The sequence below is a fragment of the Balaenoptera borealis genome, assembly GCF_965194805.1.
Source record: "Balaenoptera borealis genome assembly, chromosome: 19".
NCBI lineage: Eukaryota > Metazoa > Chordata > Mammalia > Artiodactyla > Balaenopteridae > Balaenoptera > Balaenoptera borealis.
The window spans coordinates 12,069,403-12,092,564 of NC_138878.1; the positions used below are offsets into that span (position 1 = coordinate 12,069,403).

At 39.1% G+C, this 23,162-nt stretch overlaps 1 protein-coding gene and 1 pseudogene across 3 annotated transcripts in view; both read left to right on the top strand.

The window, feature by feature from the left end:
* Positions 1 to 23,162, top strand: part of GLG1 (golgi glycoprotein 1) — a 154,109-nt gene that overhangs the window by 71,964 nt on the left and 58,983 nt on the right. For both annotated transcript variants that reach the window (XM_082369788.1, XM_082369787.1), the window contains exon 2: positions 17,459 to 17,491. In XM_082369788.1, coding sequence (XP_082225914.1) covers positions 17,459 to 17,491 — 33 coding nt within the window. The remainder of the gene's footprint in view (positions 1 to 17,458; positions 17,492 to 23,162) is intronic.
* On the top strand, positions 699 to 17,446 carry LOC309617547 (STING ER exit protein pseudogene; annotated as a pseudogene). The gene has a single exon. The product of its transcript is annotated as an STING ER exit protein pseudogene (transcript).

The window sequence follows — 23,162 nt, forward strand, 5'->3', positions numbered from 1 at the left end:
TAACTAGATTCCTATATCCTTATTTGTCATTCCCTGCTCTGGGCACAGAAGATGATAAATTTTATTAATGTTGAGTGTTTCCATTTGGTCATTTAAACTAGTTTTAGAGTTTTCTTAGGCAAAAATAAGATGTAATTTGACTTCTCAAAGTGAATTTTGGGGCATAGCATCTTCATGGATGTGGATCATTCCGTCAGTGAGTCAAGAGTTGCTCAGTCTTGGTGTGTGAGCTGTTAAGTCCAGTAATTAGCCAGGTTATTGCGCTTTCATATTTTTAAAATAGAGCTAAAGCCTCATTGAAGATGAATGAATTAGTACTTGACAAAGCTGCAAGTCTTGCCAGTATTTTTTATCTATGAGTAAGTATGTTACCTGAACCAGAGCAGAACCATTTGCTAATTCCCACTATAATATAGATATAGATATAGATATGGATATACATATATATATAATTAGAATTAAAGGCCATTGAGGATATTTTTCATTTTAAAGGTACAAGACAAGTAAGTCTTGACTTCATCATAGTCCCCTGACTGTCCAAGAACCAGGGTTAAATGGGCCCTAATTTGTATGGGGGGGTCTTGCCTATTTATCTTTTATCCCTTTAAATTGCATCATGTTCCTATAGAAGTAACATTGAGTAACATTCTTGGTGTTGAGTTTTTGGGCTGTTTCTCTGAACTACACCTAAAAGTGCCCTGGTCAGTAGTCTGCTCCAACACCTCCGACCTGGGGAGGAATATGATGATGGTGAGAAGCCCCTTGATGTCTGTTACTCTTCGTGTTGCCAGATGGTCCTGGTACTGGGCTGTCAGAGAAATTACCCATGAGTCCCCAGGACTGGTCTATGTAATTGATGCTGCCAAACACAGGCACAAGTTTTGTAACACAAGTTGAAGATACTGTGTATCTTTGGAGGCCTGAAGGTGTGGAAGGACAGCGCAGGAAGAAGTGTACGAAGTGTAGACTGCCACTCTTCTGCCGGTCCCAGCTGAAGAATGCTCCCATGGCCTCCATTGTGGATGGAGCGGTAGTCAGGTTTGGCCAGAGTTTTGGGAAAATGAAATACATATACCCAGAAACAAGAGCCTCCTAAGAAGGTGATAGTGACCAAATGGACTAAAGACATGGGCACGTTCAGCTCTGTCACTGTGTCTGCTATTGATGAAGAGGAAGAGAAGACTGAGGCTAGGGAAGTTGCTGACTTGTGTGCACAGAATGCCAAAGCGACTGAATAACAGTTGGAACGCAAAGTCCTGAGCAACAGGCAGTTGCAAGAGCTGGCTGAACTAGAAGCCAAGAAAGCAAATATGAAAGGGACTTTGACTAACCACCAGTTCAAATGATCAGGACCTTTCTCTGAACCCAGCTGGAAGCAAACATTTAGATCAAGAGGAAAAAGAGCTTTTCTTAGACTACATGGACTGGTTCCTACCTTTATGCCCCAGCAGAAGGCTTTATGTTGCTTCCCTTTGATTCTCCTAGATTCAGTGAGGTCTATGAGTCCCTATGATCTGCTTTCTAGAAATGGATTTTTCTGAATCTTTCTGTATATAGTATATAGGTCTTCTGTACTATTTTTTGCCCCTATGATGTACACTTCTTGAGCTGTGTAAAAATTCTATGAATAGATCAGTGCTTGAGTGTCTCTAGTTTCTAAAGTAGCTGTTCTTATTCCTTCTTCAAAGTTAATAAAATGTTTAAAGATTATTAAAAAGTAATTATACATTATTTACCTGTTGTTAACCCCACCACCCATTGGGGGAGCACAGAGGTAAATAACAGTAAATTGAGGCACCACTCTCTGCACTGAGTTTACCATAACATATTAATATGGACGATGGCAAACCACTATTGGACCAATGTTGGGATTTTATTAAAATTTTGTAGTTATCTCACCGTGTATTAGGAGATGCCAAATATGTAAGCCTAAGAATGGTCACCACAGAGTTCCTCACTTTCTTGCTCAGGTCTCTGCCCTCTGTACAGAATATACCTTTCAAACTCCTCCACACCTAGTATTCACAGCCCCCCTCTCACCTGCCTCAACCTAGACACAGTATTACATCACCAAATCACAACCTCCTTTTAAGGCTGAACTCAGTTGTTCCCTCCTCCATTAGACTCTCTCTGATTCTATCATCCTAACTCATGAGGGGTGGTGGTACTTCTTTCGTTCTTTAAGATATCAAGCTCCTTCAACTCCACATTCAACTTTGTGTGATCGTTAGGTACAGACTCATGTTTTACCTCCTCTACCACAGTAATTTACTTGAGAGCCAGCATCTGTAATTGTTTCATACCTTTTCTTTTTATCTCGCGCTGAACCTGTACGTAAATCCTTTCTGAAAAGATGGATGAATGTTAAAGAATCATACAAAAGCAAAACTCTTTAGTGAATCAGAGCACAGTTGGAGGGCATGAAGCTTATGTTTATCACTGTTCTTTGGGAAAAACAATACTTAGCAGCTATCCTGGGTACAAATAAAAATTAATTCTGGAGGACTTCCCTGGTGGCGCAGTGGTTAAGAATCCGCCTGCCAATGTAGGGGACACGGGTTCGAGGCCTGGTCTGGGAAGATCCCACATGCTGCGGAGCAACTAAGCCCGTGCACCGCAAATACTGAGCCTATGCTCTAGAGCCCGCGAGCCACAACTACTGAAGCCTGCGCGCCTAGAGCCCATGCTCCGCAAAAAGAGAAGCCACCGCAATGAGAAGCCTGCACCGGAATGAAGAGTAGCCCTCGCTTGCCGCAACTAGAGAAAGCCCACACGCAGCAGTGAAGACCCAATCAGCCAAAAATAAATAAATAAATAAATTTATTAAAAGATTAATTCTGATTAAGCCAGAATAAGGCACTAAGAGGAACTTAGTAATGAATCTGACTGAGGGTTAATATTCAGTTTACACTTGCTCAGGGAAAGTTTACCCAGACTAAACAACTGAGTTTATCTAATCATTACCAACTATATTATTTTCAGTGTGCTTTTTTGGTGGGCAAGAGTGAAGTGGTTTGGGCCAAGTTAATAAATGAATTGCTCATATGATTGGAAGTTTACGGGGTTCTTAATGTATAAACTCCCAGAAGAAGAATTTACTTACTACTGTAGCAGAATGTTTCTAATCAGAAGGAGGCATCGGGCTGTTGCCCAGCCTTCAGATTTTTGCAAGGCCGTGAAAGCACCAATGCTACTGATTTTTTTGTTTTGTTTTTTTGTTTTCTCTTAGTGATTAATAAACAGAGTCTATTGCCACTTAATTTAGTATCAGGTGTGATCTGGTGGGTAGTTCAACTTCAATGGATGTGACTATAGAATGTTTCATATTTTAGACAGTCTAATTCCCAAGATTTCTGTTTCAGAAACTGGGACAACTTCCAAGTTAGTTTTGTGAATCCTTTAATTTCTCCTGCCAGACTCATTAACTCAGCCTGTTCACCTTTGGGGAAATCATAGTTCCAGACTTATACTCTTTGTAAAAATCATCCTCTTAAGTGAATGTGATGGTTGAATTAATTGAGAACATTCAGACTCAAGCTTTTCAGCAGTATATTCTGAAACCTGTTTGTTGTGACTTTGACCAGCAGAGAATGATTAAGATGAAGTAGTAGGAAACCATAATCATAATACAGAAATTACCTGCATTAAAAGATGTGGAATTCAACAAATACTCTATTTTTGTGTTCCACATCTCTGCTTTTATAGACTCAGAAAGCTGGAAAGAATCTTGACCATCTTAGACCAGTGTTTCTTTTTTTTTTTTTAAACCATAGTGTGCATTTATTTAAAAAAATCCAAATATACGTGGACCCATGCAGTTCAAACCCATGTTGTTCCAGGGTCAACTGTACTTCAGTGCATTGTTGGCTTTGATTATAAACTTTATTATTCTGAAGACTGCCATAGTATTGTCTTGAAGGCTGTCCAGTGTTCTTTTTTTTTAACTTTTTATTTTATATTGGAGTATAGTTGATTAACAATGTTATGTTAGTTTCAGGTGTACAGCAAAGTGATTCAGTTATACATATACATGTATCTATGCTTTTTCAAAGTCTTTTCCCATGTATGTTGTTACATAATATTGAGCAGAGTTCCCTGTGCTATACAAGAGGTCCTTGTTAGTTATTTTTTTAATTTTTATTTTTACTGATTTATTTACGTATTTATTTATGGCTGGGATGGGTCTTTGTTGCTGCATGCGGGCTTTCTCTAGTTGCGGCGAGTGGGAGCTACTCTTTGTTGCAGTGCGCGGGCTTCTCATTGCAGTGGCTTCTCTTGTTGCGGAGCACGGGCTCTAGGCGCACGGGCTTCAGTAGTTGTGGCACGCAGCCTCAGTAGTTGTGGCACGCGGGCTCAGTAGCTGTGGCTCGTGGGCTCTAGAGCGCAGGCTCAGCAGTTGTGGCGCACGGGCTTAGTTGCTCCATGGCATGTGGGATCTTCCCGGACCAGGGCTCCAACTCGTGTCCCCTGCATTGGCAGGCGGATTCTTAACCACTGCACCACCAGGGAAGTCCCTGGTTACCCATTTTAAATATAGCAGTGTGTACATGTCAATCCCAAACTCCCTAACTATCCCTCTCCCCTACCCTTCCCCCCTGGTAACCATAAATTTGTTCTCTAAGTCGGTGAGTCTGTATCTGTTTTGTATCTCTGTTTTGTGTCTTTTTTTTTTTTTTAGATTCCGCATATAAGCAATATCATGCGATATCTGTCTTTCTGACTTACTTATGGATCTTTTTGAGATTATGATGACAGCTGTGGATTCTCTTCTCAGGAAAATATACTTGCACACAGAAGTTTGTATTCAGTTTCAGGACAATATCACTCCTGTCTGTCATGGATCCTAGGTGGTGAAATCCCTATTATAGTCCAAAGCCTGTCCTTGGGGGTCTAGAGAAGTGACACATCTAAAATCACAGAGCTTCTAGGGACTTCCCTGGTGGTCCAGTGGTAAAGAATCCACCTTCCAATGCAGGGGATGCGGGTTCAATCCCTGGTCAGGGAACTAAAATCGCACATACCATGGGGCAACTAAGCCTGTGCGCCACAACTACTGAGCCTGCGTACCTCAACTAGACAGCCTACGTGCCGCAAACTACAGATCCCACGCACCCTGGAGCCTGCGCGCCACAACTAGAGAGAGAAAACCCTCAAGCCACAACTAGGGAGAAGCCCATGTGCCGCAACTAAGACCCGACACAGCCAAAAAAAATAAAGGAGAAAATAAATAAATAAAATAATAAATAAATATTAAAAATAAATAAATAAAATCACAGAGCTTCTATAGCTAAATACTTCTGCTAGTCTATTGTTCTTTCTCCACAGTTCTATCCCTTAAAGCCCATACTGAGTTTACAGAACTTAGAGGAAGGGCTAGGGGTATTAAGCCTTAAAATCAACTGTTTCAGCTTAACTTACCCAGTTAGGAGATTAAAGTACAGTAATACCCCAAACATTTAAGTCATTGATTTAGAAAAGCCAAATGAACTAAGCAAAGTTTTTTTAATAACCTGTTGTGGTTATTTAAAGAGCTAGTCCAGATCCCTAGTTGATCTAATTACCAGTTTCTTACCCAAGCTGTGGGCATCTGAATTCATTAAACAAATCAGTCTAGAGCACTAGTTCTGTTTATTCATCCTGTCTACCTTTCTTTGGTTTTGGGGGGGTTGTTTTGTTGGTTTGTTTGTTTGTTTTTAACATCTATATTGGAGTATAATTGCTTTACAATGTGTGTTAGTTTCTGCTGTGTAACAATCAGCTATATGTATGCATATATCCCCATATCCCCTCCATCTTGCATCTCCCTCCCACCCTCCCTATCGCACCCTCCCTATCCCACCCCTCTAGGTGGTCACAAAGCACTGAGCTGATCTCCCTGTGTGATGCAGCTGCTTCCCACTAGCTATCTATTTTACATTTGGTAGTGTATATATGTCATTGCTACCCTCTCACTTCGTCCCAGCTTACCCTTCCCCCTCCCTGTGTCCTCAAGTCCATTCTCTATGTCTGTGTCTTTGTTCCTGTCATGTCCCTAGGTTCGTCAGAACCAATTTTTTTTTTTTTTGAGATTCCATAAATATGTATTAGCAACGGTATTTGTTTTTCTCTTTCTGACTTACTTTACTCTGTATGACAGACTCTAGGTTCATCCACCTCACTACAAATAACTCAACTTTGTTTCTTTTTATGGCTGAGTAACATTCCACTGTATATATGTGCCACATCTTCTTTATCCATTCATCTGTTGATGGACACTTCGGTTGCTTCCATGTCCTAGCTATTGTAAATAGTGCTGCAGTGAACATTGTGGTACATGACTCTTTCTGAATTATCGTTTTCTCAGGGTATATGCCCAGTAGTGGGATTGCTGGGTCATATGGTAGTTCTAGTTTTAGTTTTTTATGGAACCTCCATACTGTTTTCCATAGTGGCTGTATCAATTTACATTCCCACCAACAGTGCAAGAGGGTTCCCTTTTCTCCACACCCTCTCCAGCAGTTATTGTTTGTAGATTTTTTGATGATGGCCATTCTGACTGGTGTGAGGTGATACCTCATTGTACTTTTGATTTGCATTTCTGTAATAATTAGTGATATTGAGCATCTTTTTATGTGTTTGTTGGCCATCTATCTGTATGTCTTATTTGGAGAAATGTCTGTTTAGGTCTTCTGCCCATTTTTGGATTGGGTTGTTTGTTTTTTTGATATTGAACTGCATGAGCTGCTTGTATATTTTGGAGATTAATCCTTTGTCAGTTGCTTCGTTTGCAAATATTTTCTCCCATTCTGAGGGTTGTCTTTTCGTCTTTTTTATGGTTTCCTTTGCTGTGCAAAAGCTTTTAAGTTTCATTAGGTCCCATTTGTTTATTTTTGTTTTTATTTCCATTTGTCTAGGAGGTGGGTCAAAAAGGACCTTGCTGTGATTTATGTCATAGAGTGCTCTGCCTATGTTTTCTTCTAAGAGTTTTATAGTGTCTGGCCTTACATTTAGGTCTTTAATCTATTTTGAGTTTCTTTTTGTGTATGGTGTTAGGAAGTGTTCTAATTTCATTCTTTTACATGTAGCTGTCCAGTTTTCCTAGCACCACTTATTGAAGAGGCTGTCTTTTCTCCATTGTATACTCTTGCCTCCTTTATCAAAGATAAGGTGACTATATGTGCGTGGGCTTTTCTCTGGGCTTTCTATCCTGTTCCATTGATCTATATTTCTGTTTTTGTGCCAGTACCATCTTGTCTTGATTACTGTAGCTTTGTAGTATAGTCTGAAGTCAGGGAGCCTGATTCCTCCAGCTCCGTTTTTCTTTCTCAAGATTGCTTTGGCTATTCGGGGTCTTTTGTGTTTCCATACAAATTGTGCAATTTTTTGTTCTAGGTCTGTGAAAAATGCCATTGGTAGCTTGATAGGGATTGCATTGAATCCATAGATTGCTTTGGGCAGTATAGTCATTTTCAAAATGTTGATTCTTCCAGTCCAAGAACATGGTATATCTCTCCATCTGTTTGTATCATCTTTAATTTCTTTCATCAGTGTCTTATAGTTTTCTTCATACAGGTCTTTTGTCTCCTTAGGTAGGTTTATTCCTAGGTATTTTATTCTTTTTGTTGCAATGGTAAATGGGAGTGTTTCCTTAATTTCTTTCAGATTTTTCGTCATTAGTGTATAGGAATGCAAGAGATTTCTGTGCATTAATTTTGTGTCCTGCTACTTTACCAAATTCATTGATTAGCTCTAGGAGTTTTCTGATAGAGTCTTTAGGATTCTCTATGTATAGTATCATGTCATCTGCAAACAGTGACAGGTTTACTTCTTCTTTTCTGATTTGGATTCCTTTTATTTCTTTTTCTTCTCTGATTGCTGTGGCTAAAACTTCCAAAACTATGTTGAATAATAATGGTGAGAGTGGGCAGCCTTGTCTTGTTTCTGATCTTAGTGGAAATGATTTCAGTTTTTCACCACTGAGAGCAATGTTGGCTGTGGGTTTGTCATATATGGCGTTTATTATGTTGAGGTAAGTTGCCTCTATGCCTGCTTTCTGGAGGGTTTTTATCATAAATGGGTGTTGAATTTTGTCAAAAGCTTTTTCTGCATCTATTGAGATGATCATGTGGTTTTTCTTCTTCAATTTGTTAATATGGTGTATCACATTGATTGATTTGTGTATATTGAAGAATCCTTGCATTCCTGGGATAAACCCCACTTGATCATGGTGTATGATCCTTTTTTTTTTTTAAGTTTTTTTTTAATTTATTTTTTTATATTTTATTTATTTATTTTTGTCTGCATTGGGTCTTTGTTGCTGTGCACAGGCTCTCTCTAGTTGCTGCGAGTGGGGGCTACTCTTTGTTGCGGTGCGCGTGCCTCTCATTACAGTGGCTTCTCCTGTTGCAGAGCATGGGCTCCAGGTGCGCGGGCCTCAGCAGCCATGGCACACGGGCTCAGCACTTGTGGCTCGTGGGCTCCAGAGCGCGAGCCCAGTAGTTGTGGCACATGGGCCCAGTTGCTCCACGGCATGTGGGATCCTCCCAAGCCAGGGATCGAACCCGTGTCCCCTGCATTGGCGGGCAGATTCCTAACCATTGAGCCACCAGGGAAGTCCCTGTATGATCCTTTTAATGTGCTGTTGGATTCTGTTTGCTAGTATTTTGAGGATTTTTGCATCTGTGTTCGTCAGATATATTGGCCTGTAGTTTTCTTTTTTTGTGACATCTTTGGTTTTGGTATCAGGGTGATGGTGGCCTCATAGAATGAGTTTGGGAGTGTTCCTCCCTCTGCTATATTTTGGACGAGTTTGAGAAGGATAGGTGTTAGCTCTTCTCTAAATGTTTGATAGAATTTGCCTGTGAAGCCATCTGGTCCTGGGCTTTTGTTTGTTGGAAGATTTTTAATCACAGTTTCAATTTCAGTCCTTGTGATTGGTCTGTTTATATTTTCTATTTCTTCCTGTTTCAGTGTCGGAAGGTTGTGCTTTTCTAAGAATTTGTCCATTTCTTCCAGGTTGTCCATTTTATTGGCATATAGTTGCTTGTAGTAATCTCTCAGGATCCTTTGTATTTCTGCAGTGTCAGTTGTTACTTCTCCGTTTTCATTTCTAATTCTATTGATTTGAGTCTTCCTTTTTTTCTTGATGAGTCTGGCTAATGGTTTATCAATTTTGTTTATCTTCTCAAAGAACCAGGTTTTAGTTTCATTGATCTTTGCTGTTGTTTCCTTTTATTTCTAATCTGATCCTTATGATTTCTTTCCTTCTGCTAACTTTGGTTTTTTTTGTTGTTCTTCTTCTTCTTTCTCTAATTGCTTTAGGTGTAAGGTTAGGTTGTTTATTTGAGATTCTTCTTGTTTCTTGAGGTAGGATTGTATTGCTATATACTTCCCTCTTAGAACTGCTTTTGCAGCATCCCATAGGTTTTGGGTCGTCGTGTTTTCATTGTCATTTGTTTCCAGGTATTTTTTGATTTCCTCTTTGATTTCTTCAGTGATCTCTTGGTTATTAAGTAGTGTATTCTTTAGCCTCCATGTGTTTGTATTTTTTACAGTTTTTTCCTGTAATTGATATCTAGTCTCATAGCGTTGTGGTCAGAAGAGATACTTGATACGATTTCAATTTTCTTCAATTTACCAAGGCTTGATTTGTGACCCAAGATATGGTCTATCCTGGAGAATGTTCCATGAGCACTTGAGAATAAAGTGTATTCTGTTGTTTTTGGATGGAATGTGCTATAAATATCAATTAAGTCCATCTTGTTTAATGTGTCATTTAAAGCTTGTGTTTCCTTATTTATTTTCATTTTGGATGATCTGTCCATTGGTGAAAGTGGGGTGTCCCCACTTAAAGTCCCCTACTATTATTTTGTTACTGTCCATTTCCCCTTTTATGACTGTTAGCATTTGCCTTATGTACTGAGGTGCTTCTATGTTGGGTGCATAAATATTTACAATTGTTATATCTTCTTGTTGGATTGATCCCTTGATCATTATGTAGTGTCCTTCTTTGTCTCTTGTAATAGTCTTTATTTTAAAGTCTATTTTGTCTGATATGAGAATTGCTACTCCAGCTTTCTTTTGATTTCCATTTGCATGGAATCTTTTTCCATCCCCTCTCTTTCAGTCTATATGTGTCCCTAGGTCTGAAGTGGTGTCTTGTAGACAGCATATGTATGGGTCTTGTTTTTGTATCCATTCAGCCAGTCTACGTCTTTTGGTTGGAGCATTTAATCTGTTTACATTTAAGGTAATTATTGATATGTATGTTCCTATTACCATTTTCTTAATTGTTTTGGGTTTGTTATTGTAGGTCTTTTCCTTCTATTGAGTTTCCTGCCTAGAGAAGTTCCTTTAGCATTTGTTGTAAAGCTGGTTTGATGGTGTTGAATTCTCTTAACTTTTGCTTGTCTGTAAAGGTTTTAATTTCTCCATCAAATCTGAATGAGATCCTTGCTGGGTAGAGTAATCTTGGTTGTAGGTTTTTCCCTTTCATCACTTTAAATATGTCCTGCCACTCCCTTCTGGCTTGCAGAGTTTCTACTAAAAAAATCAGCTGTTAACCTTATGGGGATTCCCTTGTATGCTATTTGTTGCTTTTCCCTTGCTGCTTTTAATATTTTTTCTTTGTATTTAATTTTTTAAAATAAATTTATTTATATTATTTATTTATTTTTGGCTGCATTGGGTCTTCGTTGCTGCATGCGGGCTTTCTCTAGTTGCGGTGAGCGGGGGCTACTCTTCATTGCAGTGCGCGGGCTTCTCATTGCAGTGGCCTCTCTTGTTGCCGAGCTCGGGCTCTAGGCATGCAGGCTTAGTAGTTGTGGCCCGTGGGCTCCAGAGCGCAGGCTTGGTAGTTGTGGCGCATGGGCTTAGTTGCTTTGCATCATGTGGGATCTTCCCAGACCAGGGCTTGAACCCATGTCCCCTGCATTGGCAGGCGGATTCTTAACCACTGAGCCACCAGGGAAGCCCCTTGTATTTAATTTTTGGTAGTTTGATTAATATGTGTCTCTGCGTTTCTCTTTGGGTTTATCCTGTGTGGTAGTCCCTGTGCTTCCTGGACTTGATTCACTATTTCCTTTTCCATGTTAAGGAAGTTTTCAACTATAATCTCTTCAAATATTTTCTCAGACCCTTTCTTTTTCTTGTCTTCTCCTGGGACCCCTATAATTCGAATGTTGGTGCATTTAATGTTGTCCCAGAGGTCTCTGAGGCTGTCCTCAATTCTTTTCATTCTTTTTTCTTTATTCTGCTCCTTGGCAGTTATTTCCACCATTTTATCTTCCAGCTTATCTGTCCTTCTGCCTCATTTATTCTGCTATTGATTCCTTCTAGAGTATCTTTAATTTCAGTAATTGTGTTGTTCATCACTGTTTGTTTGCTCTTTAGTTCTTCTAGATCCTTGTTAAATGTTTCTTGTATTTTCTCCATTCTGTTTCTGACATTTTGGATCATCTTTACTATCATTACTCTGCATTCTGTTTCAGGTAAGTTACCTAGTTCGTCTTCATTTATTTGGCCTTGTAGGTTTTTACCTTGCTCCTTCGTCTGTAACATATTTTTTTGTCATTTCATTTTTTTTTTTTGATGGGTGATGCTGTATTCCTCTCTTACTGGTTGTTTGGCCTGAGACGTCCAGCACTGCAGTTTGCAGGCAGTTAGATAGAGCTGGATCTTGGTGGTGAGATGAGGACCTCCGGGAGGCCTCACTCCAATTGATATTCCCTGGGGTCTGAGGTTCTCTCTTAGTCCAGTGGTTTGGACTCGGAGCTCCCACCACAGGAGCTCATGCACAACCTCCAGCCTGGGAACCAAGATCCCGCAAGTTTCGTGGCGTGGTGAAAAAAAAAAAAATGAAGGAAGAAAGAAAAAAAAGAGTTGTACAATATCAAAGAATAAGAAACAAAATAAAATTAGAAAGATAAAAAATATATTAGGAAAAATAAAACTATAATTGAAACAGCTGCAGTAAGGTAAAATAAAACCACAGCAGAAAAAAGAAAAAAAAGAAGGGGGAGGGCAACAAGCCAAAAGGAGAGATCACTAACAAAGTATAAAAAATAAAATAAAATTAGAAAAATAAAAGATTTATTAGGAAAAATAAAAATATAAAAGAATCAACAACAGTGAATCAATAAGGTAAAACAGAACCCCAATCTAGAAGAGGAAAAAAGAAAAGAAAAAAAAAAGAAAAAAGTGTTGGCTATGGGGGTGGAGTTTAGGAGCAGGTGGAACTTAGGCAGGGGTGGGGTTTTGGGTGGGGCGGGACCTAGGCAGGTGGGGGGGGTTGATGTTTGAGCGTGGAGTGGGGCCTAGGCGGGGCACGTTCAAGCATGGGGTGGGGCCTCTACTTAGGACCTGGGGAAGGGGAGAGGCAGCACATCCAAAGGAGGTCCTCTGGAGTGTGGGGTTCCGGAGTTTGGAGGCAGGGCCCTGAGTGAGGGTGTGTGGGTGGGGTTTAGGCCCAGCTCGTTGGACGGGATCTCCCAGTGTAGAGGTGGGACTTGGGCTCTGTGCGCAGGAGGGGGGCTCCGAGGACAGAGGATTAGGCCCGGGAGCCCAACAGTCTTCCCAGTGCCTAAGTGGACAGGGAACGCACTGGCCCTGTTCCCTTCCGTTCCTCCGCACCCCTCCCCCACCTTCTTCCCCAAGTTCTCCCCCACTAACGGGGGTGGGTACCGCTTGGTGTAAGAACTCCTCACCTCCCCCAGCCACCCCTCAGGGGTGCCGGTCCTGGAGGTCCGGCCTTTACTTTTGCTCTGCCTTGCCTTCCTCCCACTCCCTCAGGACCTGCGCAGCTGGAGGGGGCCTCTGTGGGCAGAGGATCAGGCCTGGGTCTTCAGCAGGTTCCCAGGGGCCCAAGTGGGCATGGTAAACCTGGCCACACTCCCTTTTGATCCTCTGCCCTCCCAGTGGTTCCCCAGTTTCCCGCTGCGGGCATGGGATCCCTTCCCCTCCCACAGCCACCCCTCAGAGGCGCCAGTCCCATCCCGCCTCCACTTCTCCTCCCCCTTCACTACCCCCACACCCCACATCCTACCCAGTCACTAGGGGTTCCTCCCGTCCCCTTAGGTGTCCGTGGTCCCCCACCAGTGCCTGGTAGGTGTCCTAGTTGTGAGGAGATGCGAATTCTGCGTCCTCCTAGTACGCCATCTTGACTCCGCCCCTGTTTGTTTTTAATTGGCGTGGCATGTGGGATCTTAGTCCCCCAACCAGGGATTGAACCCATGCCCCCTGCATTGGGAGCTCAGAGTCTTAACCTCTGGACCCCACGGGAGTCCCTGTCTACCTTTCTTTCTCTTGTACCTCCCAAAGGCCCCCCATCATTGTGCTCACCCTGACCTACTGGCTCTTTTTCAGGAGTATCAAGGTGAAAGCATCACAGTAAGCATGGTTGTCATTTACTATCATTAGGTAAATTCCAGTTTTGTTGTCTCCTAGCAATGTGCCTTTGGTTACATGACTTGGTTTCTCTGTATTTCAGTATCTTTATCTGTAAATTGGATGCAATACCATTTTTCTTGCAGTCCATCATGTTGTAGGAAATAAATGTAGCACCTAGCTCAATTCATTGACAACTTCTACTGTTTTCTGCTACACCCATCAGATTCTTTATTGGAGTCAGGCAGGTGTCTCCAAGTACTCAGGGCTTGTCTCTCGTACAGTGCTATTGCTGCATCATTCATTCAGCATTAACTGAGTTCCTTCTCTATTTTAGTCACTGCTGTGTTTGGTTGGGGGAATGCTTCATATTTTCTTCTTTTTCTCTTTCCTCTATTCATAATCATTTCTTTTTTGATATTAATATATGTAACTTCAGCAGTCTCTTTTCCAAAATTTGATCATTAATTTAACAGAAAGTTATTTGTGAGGCTTTTCATAAATTTTTCTCCTCCCAGTTTTCCATTGTTAAGAGGACAATTATTGTAATTCTAAAGAGGAAACACTTGATGTAAGAGTCTTTTCAAAGTCCAGATTTCTATCTCCAGAGTAATAGAGAACAGCTAATAATGTGGCAAAGCTTAGCTTCTAATTTACTGCTTCCACAGCTAGGAACCTTCACTTTGCCTCTGATTTGAAGAGGTAGGGATGGGGGTAGGACTCCTAAACTGGTGAGAAGAAAGGTTTTAACTCTCAGTTTTCTATCTTGATCATGTTCTTCTTATCATTTGAAAACATTATTAAGCATACTCTAGTAGATATATATTCATAAAATATTAATTATTCTAACATATATTATAAAAACATTAAAGTATAAATTAAAGCATGAACTTTTCAAAAAAGAGAGGTTCCATTATTTTCTTCCTGAGCCCCAGGGGATCATCTAACTTGCATCCCCTTTGGAAATCATTCTTCTGTCTAAACCTTCAGGCCTAGCTCAAGTCCCTGCTCTTGCTTACTTGCTTGATTTCACCATTTTATCTCTATAACTGGATTGTAAACTACCTGAGGTTAAGGACAATTTGTGTCTTACCTTTCTTCTGTATCCCACAACAATGCCTAGCACGGTTTTGGGTACTTCATAATTATTCAGTATTTACTTGTTGATTGATTTCTTGGGATCATTTCAGAGTATTATTTCACTGATTGTTAATAAAAGGAAAAAATCCTCAGCCTTTTTTTACCTTAGTAGTTCTGGTGTTAGTCCTCATACTATTCGTATTCTAAGATTAAAGATCATCAAGCCTATCTGCATTTACAGATTTGCAGAAATAGATATGTCTGATGAAGTGACTTGATTGGGACCTCATGGCCATGGTGTAGGCTCAGAACCAGACCTGTGTCAGCACCCATGTTTGTTTTTGTTCCTTGAAATTTCTGTCTTTTAGTTTCTTATCAAATGGCTGAGTGCCAAACCATAGCATTTTCTCTTTCTACTTTCTCTAAAGTTAGTTTGTGCTGGCATTATTCATGTTCCCACTGTTTGGGTATACTACTTTATATTTTATATTCTGCAAGTCTCTGTTCTGTTCCTCTGAACCACTACTTTGTCCTTTGATTCTAAAGGCTCTTTTAAATTTATAAGAGTAACTATTTGTAATTACACTTAGAAATTCTTTATAGCTGTTCAGTTCAGTGAATCTCAGTGGCTTAACATCATAACCTTGTTCTCATGGCACTCCTATATTGTCTTCTCTTTGTGGGTAGAAAAACTAAATCTAGAAAGAAAAAAAATAAGCCAGTTGATTGTCAATTGCAAATTGAGACAGCGAGAGAGATGAAAACCAAACACTGACCTCCACATTTGCAGTTCACTTATGTCTCTGTGGACTGTGTCATTCCTTCATAAAAGATGTAGTATTCTGTACTTACTAATATAATTCACTAAATTAAATCATTGCAGTTACCAATTACAACTTAAAGGTTTTGAGATTTTTCTTATTTCATTTGCCTGATGGGCTTATTAGTCATTTTTTTCTTCATTACAAATACCCTCAAAATTTCAAGGGCTTATAATGACAAATATTTATTCTTCTCGCTCATGGCTGCACAGGTCAGTTGGGGTGGCTGTGCTCTGGGCTACGGGTTAGGTTTACATCTGCTCCACGTGTCTCTCCTTTTCCTTGTACTAGCAGCCCTCTGTACATGTTGTTCGCATCAGGAATGTCAGGAGTGCGAGAGTACAAGCCAAACCACCCAAGCGCATTTAAATGTGAAGAGGCTTAAAAGCCTCTTCTCATATTATGCCTGCTAAAATCCCATTGGCCAGATCAAGTCAGTGGCCTAACCTAACATCAGTGGAGCAGGGTATATACTCATTCCACAGCAGGAGGCTATGCAGAGTTACAGGGCCAAGGATCTGGATATCAAATCCTATTAAATAAGAGTAGAAAACTGGGGGAAATAATCCAGTCTATCACTGTAGGAAAGTAAGACGTTAAAACAATCATTAATTTGCTGATATAAGTCCTATGGACTGTAAACGTGGCAATGCTTTTTTTCCATGGGTAACTTAAATCTTCTTTGACTACTTTGAAAATTCTCCAATGCTCTGAATTTCTTTCAAGAATGCCCCTTTAATCCAAAGTTATCATTTAATAGAAATGAACACAAGTAGAGATGCTAATGGTATTAATTGCCATCTGTGCTTTGAGAAAGAGCTAGAATTACTGATTGATTGGAAAAAATTGAAAGGATAGATTAAAAGGGGATAAGGTAGAAAACTGCCTATACAAAATAAAGTATTCTTGCAAATAAACTGTTAAGGGCTATAAGTTAAGCACTTGGAATTTCAGTGAAGGGAACAGAGTTAAGCTAGATTAACTCATAGTATGGAGGCTGATTTCTGAGATTTAGAAAGACATCTCAGAAAGACATTAAAATATCTATTCTTACTTAGACAAGGAAGGGGAAAGTTCAGAAGTGGTGTGTTACAATCTCATGATTGCCTAGCAATCTAATTAAAGTCAATTTTAATATAATATTTTATAAGTAAGTACAAAAATGTTTGTACATTAGAATTAATGCCTGCTAAATAATGTAGTGGAATGAATAGTTCCCTAGAGACCTTTTTCTTCCTAAAGTGATGCTAGGTGTGTCTGCTTAATTTGTTAATATTTACTGTTTTCTGTATTGCCTTATTTCTATCCTTGAATAGGGAGAATCTTTTTATTTTGAAAGTGGCATCTTTTACAACCTATGTCAGGAATATTTCATAGAGGGGACACAATTTACTTCGTTTGAGCAGGTTGGAGTACTATGGAATCTCAAAGGAAATAGTGCTTTATTATGGCGTGCATTATGACAATTGTATCTCCTTTAATGGTATGAACAAGGAAATTAAAGGAGAAGTGTATGGCAAAGCTATGCAATATTAGGCATAACCTAGTCTACTTTTTTGTCACAGAATTGAAAGTTCATTTTATCTCTGTTATATGTACCTGACTTTATGAGCAAATGTATTCATGGGAATATATAAATAATTTCTGTTTTTTTAAACTTTGTATTTTTAATCATAGACCTGCAAGATTATAGACTCATAAGAAGTTACAAACATAGGTGTAGAGGTCCCATGTACCTACCACCTCACTTCCCCTAATGGTGACATGTGAGACTAATTTTTAAATCATTGTCAGACCTTTTTTGCCCTCTTTAATAAGCCTGCTTTTTTCCAGATATCTAACTTTCTTTAAAGCGAGGGCACCTGTATTGTGCCTGATCCTCTTCAGCTTTCAGAATTATGAAGTATCGTGTAAGGATCCTTCTGTCGCTGTAGCTTTATGTCTTTAGTACATCCTTCTCCATTTTCCCAATTTCCAGATTGTACCATTGATTGGGAAGGGACTATGTCTCATCCTTTTCTGGTATATTTCTCCTCAGCAATCTAAAAGATGTATAAGCCCCATTTTACTCCTCATATTGAAGTATTATATTCAGTTGAATATTCAGATTTCTTGTTTTGAGTTTATTTTGGTGGTGTTTGGAAACTTGAGAGGATATTTTTTTTAACATCATCTCTTCTCTTTTTTCCTTTTAGCCTGAAAATGAAATTTCTTCAGACTGTAATCATGTAAGTATGGATTTTCCATAATTCACGTTATGTGCTTTATATATATGATGACAGATATTGGGATGCTTTTCCTGTTGTTCTGGGAAGCATAATGTTTTCTTAAATTCACTTAATCTTAACGAGAGTATGATTAACCTTATTTAAGGGCCATGGTAAATCTACAAATACTCCTCTATTGTCGAAATCAGTAGGCTCTGCCAAATAATATTTATATACTTAAGTTTAAATTTTTCTTTAGTTACAGCTACCATATGAAATTGTTTCTCTGCATGTCAGGCTTACAATTGTAGAGTTTTGTATTTTAAAGTTGTTTCATTTAGTCATCATACAGTCATCTACTGTGTGCCAAACACTGTGGTAGAAACTAAAGACACACAAATAAGCACCTTGAAGATAGAGACATATATTAGAGTTAACAGATAAGAACTCCAGAGATAACTACGATTAATACATTCAATGTCATATATATGTGTCATATATATATTCGTAATACATTCAGTGTCTATATATCTCCCCATATTACATACAGTCTGACATTAAAAGGAGAGTGACGTGAAGTCAAATCTGTGCAAAAAGTACCAGATTCTTCGGCAGAAACTTGTAAGAGTACAGTGGGGACACAAGAGTGAATTTTGCCCAGGTGGGTTGATGTCAGGAAACACTTAATAGTGGAGATGATACTTGAGTTGTGTCTTAAAAGAGGAGTAGTTATATATCTGAAATCACTCTGTCTCCACATTATTTGATAGTTTGAATGGGAGACTGCAAGAATAGAGAAGCAGGTTGGCTGCCTAAGTTGACTACTTATTCTAAAGAAGGTCTAGATAGGTCAGAGATTTAAAGTAAAAATAAAACCACAAGAGTAATAGAAGAAAACATGAACAGAGGGTAGGGTTTTTAAAACATGATACAACCTCAAAAAATATTTAAAGACAAAAAAAGATTTATAAATCTGATTGCATTAAAAACTCAGAAAAGGGGACTTCCCTGGTGTTAAAGACTTCACTTTCCAATGCAGGGGGTGCAGGTTCAATCCCTGGTTGGGAGCTAAGATCCCACATGCCTTTTGGCCAAAAAACCAAAACATAAAACAGAGCGATATTGTAACAAATTCAATAACGACTTTAAAAATGGTCCACATCAAAAAAAAAAAATCTTTAAAAAAAAACTCAAAAAAGATTTGAGGGTTTTTTCCTCAAAAATGTTATGTAAATTATGAAAAAATATTTGCAGTGCAGATGAAAAAGACTACATTCTTTAATAGAAAGTGCTGTTAATAAACATAGAAAACAGACATAAATAGACTATTCACAGGAAAAGAAAAAGATGTCCAGTAAACAACAAAAATTTCGATTCTTTCATAATTTAAAGTGTGAAAATTAAAAGAAAAATGAGTGTACTGTTTTTATCCATCTGATTAACAAATATTAAAAATTTGATAAATATACAGTATTGACAAGCATATGGAAATTTAAGCATTCTCTAGCCCACCAGTCAATGGCTACCCATTGGCCAAATCCAGACCACTGCCTGTTTTTATGCATAAAGTTTTATTGGAACACAGCCACACTCATTCAGTTACATACTGTAGCTGCTTTCCATGTTATAATGGCAAGGTTGAGTAGTTGCAACAGTGACTGTAGTTTCCTGAAAGCCTAAAAAATTTACTTTCTGGCCCTTGCAGCAAAAGTTTGCTAAACTCTGCTCTAGCCTATGGATAGGAATATAAATAAGAAAAACTTCTTTATAAAGCAGTCAACTTAAAATGATATTTGTTATGGCATTATTATGGCATTATTTATTAAGCAAAAGATTAGGAAAAAATCCTCAAAAATCTATTAATAGACTGAATCTGACAGAGAGGAAGCCCAGAAAGAAGCTCCAAAAGGGTGGAGAAAGAAGCTGATCTCCAAAGGATATTATACTGCTGAAAATGGGGACAAATAGTATACAGAAAACGGAAGGATTGATGTCCTAATAAAGAGAGGTTAGGGCACAGACCCAGGAGAAAATGGACATCTACAAGTCAAGACGAGAGCCCTCAGAAGAAATTGGTACTGCCATCACCTTGATCTCAGACTTCTACCCCCCAGATTCGTGAGCAAATAAATTTTTGTTGTTTAAGCCACCCAGTTTATGGTATTTTGTTACAGCAGCCCTGCCAAACTAATACACTTGGATTGGGATGGAATGCATTATAATTTTTCCCATTAAAGTTTTTATTTTATTTTGTTTTATTTTTATAAATTTATTTATTTATTTATTTTTGACTGTGTTGGGTCTTCGTTGCTGCGCATGGGCTTTCTGTAGTTGCAGCAAGCAGGAGCTACTCTTCGTTGCGGCACGTGGGTTTCTCATTGCCATGGCTTCTCTTGTTGCGGAGCACGGGCTCTAGGTGCGCGGACTTAAGTAGTTGTGGCACGCGGGCTCTAGAGCGCAGGCTCAGTAGTTGTGGCACACAGGCTTAGTTGGTCCGCGGCATGTGGGATCTTCCCAGACCAGGGCTCAAACCCGTGTCCCCTGCATTGGCAGGCGGATTCTTAACCACTGTGCCACCAGGGAAGCCCTAAAGTAAATTTAAAAGTAACACTATTTAAAATAGCATATAAAGCATCAAATACATAAGAATAAATCTAACAAAAGTATGTAAGACATCTCTACAGATAACTATAAAATATTAGAGAAATTTGAAGACCTAAATAAATGAAGAGATATATTAATATATACTGTGCTAGTGAGTTGGAAGACTCCATATTATAAAGACGTCAGCTCTCACCAAATTACAGATTCTGTACGATCCCATTTTTGTTGTTACAAAAAATAGTAAGCTGATTCTAAAATTTACATGGGAACACAGTTTTGACCAATAATAGCCAAAAGTCTTGAAAAGAACCAAGCAGAGAGAATTTCACCACCTGATTGAAGACTTAAAGTAGCAATAATTAAGGCAGTGTGGCAGAGGCACAGGGGTTAACAAATAGACCAATGAAACAGAGTGAGTCCAGAAACAGGCTCATATATAGATAGACACTCGAATAAAAAAATCTTAATCCTTACTGCACACCATTCACAGAAATCTATTCTAGATGCATTATAGATCTAAAGGTGAAAAGTGTAATAATAAAACTTCTAGAAGATAACATAAGAGACTATGTGGGATAAGCAAAGATTTAATAAATGGGAAACAAAAAGCAGTAAGCAAAAGCAAAAGATTGATAAATCAGATTATATTAAAGTTTGTTTCATTAAATATAGTATTAAGAGTGTGAAAAGGCAAGCCATAGAGAAGGAAAAAATATTTCAATCCTTATCTGACAGTATGTGCAGAATATATGAAGAATTCATACAAAGCAATAAAGAAAAGACAACAGGGCTTCCCTGGTGGCGCAGTGGTTAAGAATCCGCTTGCCAGCGCAGGGGGACACGGGTTCGAGCCCTGGTGAAGGAAGATCCCACATGCTGCAGAGCAGCTGGGCCCGTGCGCCACAACTGCTAAGCCTGCTTTCTAGAGCCCGTGAGCCACAACTACTGAGCCTGCGCGTCTGGAGCCCATGCTCCACGGCAGGAGGGACCACCACGGTGGGAGGCCTGCGCACCCCAGTGAGGAGTGGCCCCTGCTCGCCACAACTGGAGAAGGCCTGCATGCAGCAACAAAGACCCAACGCAGCCAAAAATAAAAGATAATAAATAAAATAAATATTTAAAAAGTCTTAACTATTAAAAAAAGAAAAGAATCCCGCTGCCAATGCAGGGGACACGGGTTTGAGCCCTGGTCCGGGAAGATCCCACATGCCGTGGAGCAACTAAGCCCATGTGCCACAACTACTGAGCTTGTGCTCTAGAGCCTGCGAGCCACAACTACTGAAGTCCGCGCACCTAGAGCCCGTGCTCCGCAACAAGAGAAGCCACTGCAGTGAGAAGACTGCACACCGCAACAAAGAGTAGCCTCTGCTCACCGCAACTAGAGAAAGCCCGTGCGCAACAACAAAGACCCAACACAGCCAAAAATAAAATAGATAAAATAAATTTTAAAAAAAGAAAGAAAGAAAAGACAACAGAATAGAAAAATGGAGAAGATAAATTTCATCAAGGAGGTGAAAGACGACCTGTATATTGAAAACTACAAGACATTACTGAATGAAATTGAAGAAGACATAAATAAATGAAAAGATAGTCCATGCTCATGGGTTGGTGGAATTAGTATTGTTAAAATGTTCATACTACTCAAAGCAATATACAGATTCCGTGCAATTCCTATCAAAATTCCAATGACATTTTTCACAGAAATAGAACAAACAATCCTAAAATTTGTTTGGAACCGTAAAAGACCCCAGTTAGCCAAAGCAATTGTGAGAAAGAAGAACAAAGCTGAAGGCATCACATACCCTGATTTCAAACTATATTACTAAGCTATAGTAATTGGAACCGTAAAAGACCCCAGTTAGCCAAAGCAATTGTGAGAAAGAAGAACAAAGCTGAAGGCATCACATACCCTGATTTCAAACTGTATTACAAAGCTATTGTAATTAAAACAATATGGTATTGGCATAAAAATAGACACATAGATCAGTGGAACAGAATATAGATCCCAGAAATAAACCCATGCATATATGTCAGTTAGTTTACAACAAAGGAGCCAAGAATATGTAGTGGGGAAAAGAACAGTCTCTTCAATAAATGGTATTGAGAAAAGTGGACCACTGCCTTACACCAGACACAAAAATTAACTAAAGACCTGAGACCATAAAACTCCCAGAAAAATAAAGGCGGTAAGCTCTTTCACGTAGGTCTTGGTGATGGTTTTTGAATGTGACACCAAAAGCAAAAGCAAAAATAAAGTGAGGCTATATCAGACTAAAAAGCTTCTGCACAGCAAAGGAAACCACCAAGAAAATGAAAAGGCAACCTACTGAATGGGAGAAAATATTTGCAAATCAAATATCAGATAAGGGGCTAACATCCAAAATGTATAAAGAACTCATACAACTCAATAGCAAAAACAAACAAACAAAACCCAATTAAAGAATGAACAGAAGATCTGTATAAACACTTTTCCAAAAAAGACATACAGATGGCCAATAGGTACATGAAAAGATAATCATCAGAGAAACCAAATCACAATGAGATGTCACCACACACCCGTTAGAATGGCTGTCATCAAAAGGACTAGAAATAACAAGTATTGATGAGGAGGTGGAGAAAAGGGAACCTTTGTGTACTATTGGTGGGAATGCAAATTGGTACAGCCACTGCAGTGTGGAGGTTCCTCAAAAAGTTAAAAATAGAACTACCATATGATCCACTTCTGGGTATTTATCTGAAGATAATGAAAACACTAACTCAAAAAGATATGTGCACCCTCATGTTTCATTGCAGCATTATTTACAATAGCCAAGATATGGAAACAATATAAGTGTTAAATGGTTAAGAAAATGTGTGTATACATATACATACATACACACACACACAATGGAATATTATTCAGCTGTAAAAGGAAGGAAATCTTGCCACTTGAAACAACATGTATGGACCTCGAGGGCATTATGCTACTGAAATAAGTCAGACAAAGACATATACTATACGATCTTTCTTTTATGTGGAATCTTAAAAACAAAACAAAAAACAAAAAAAAACAACACTAAGCTCATAGATACAGAGAACAGATTGGTGG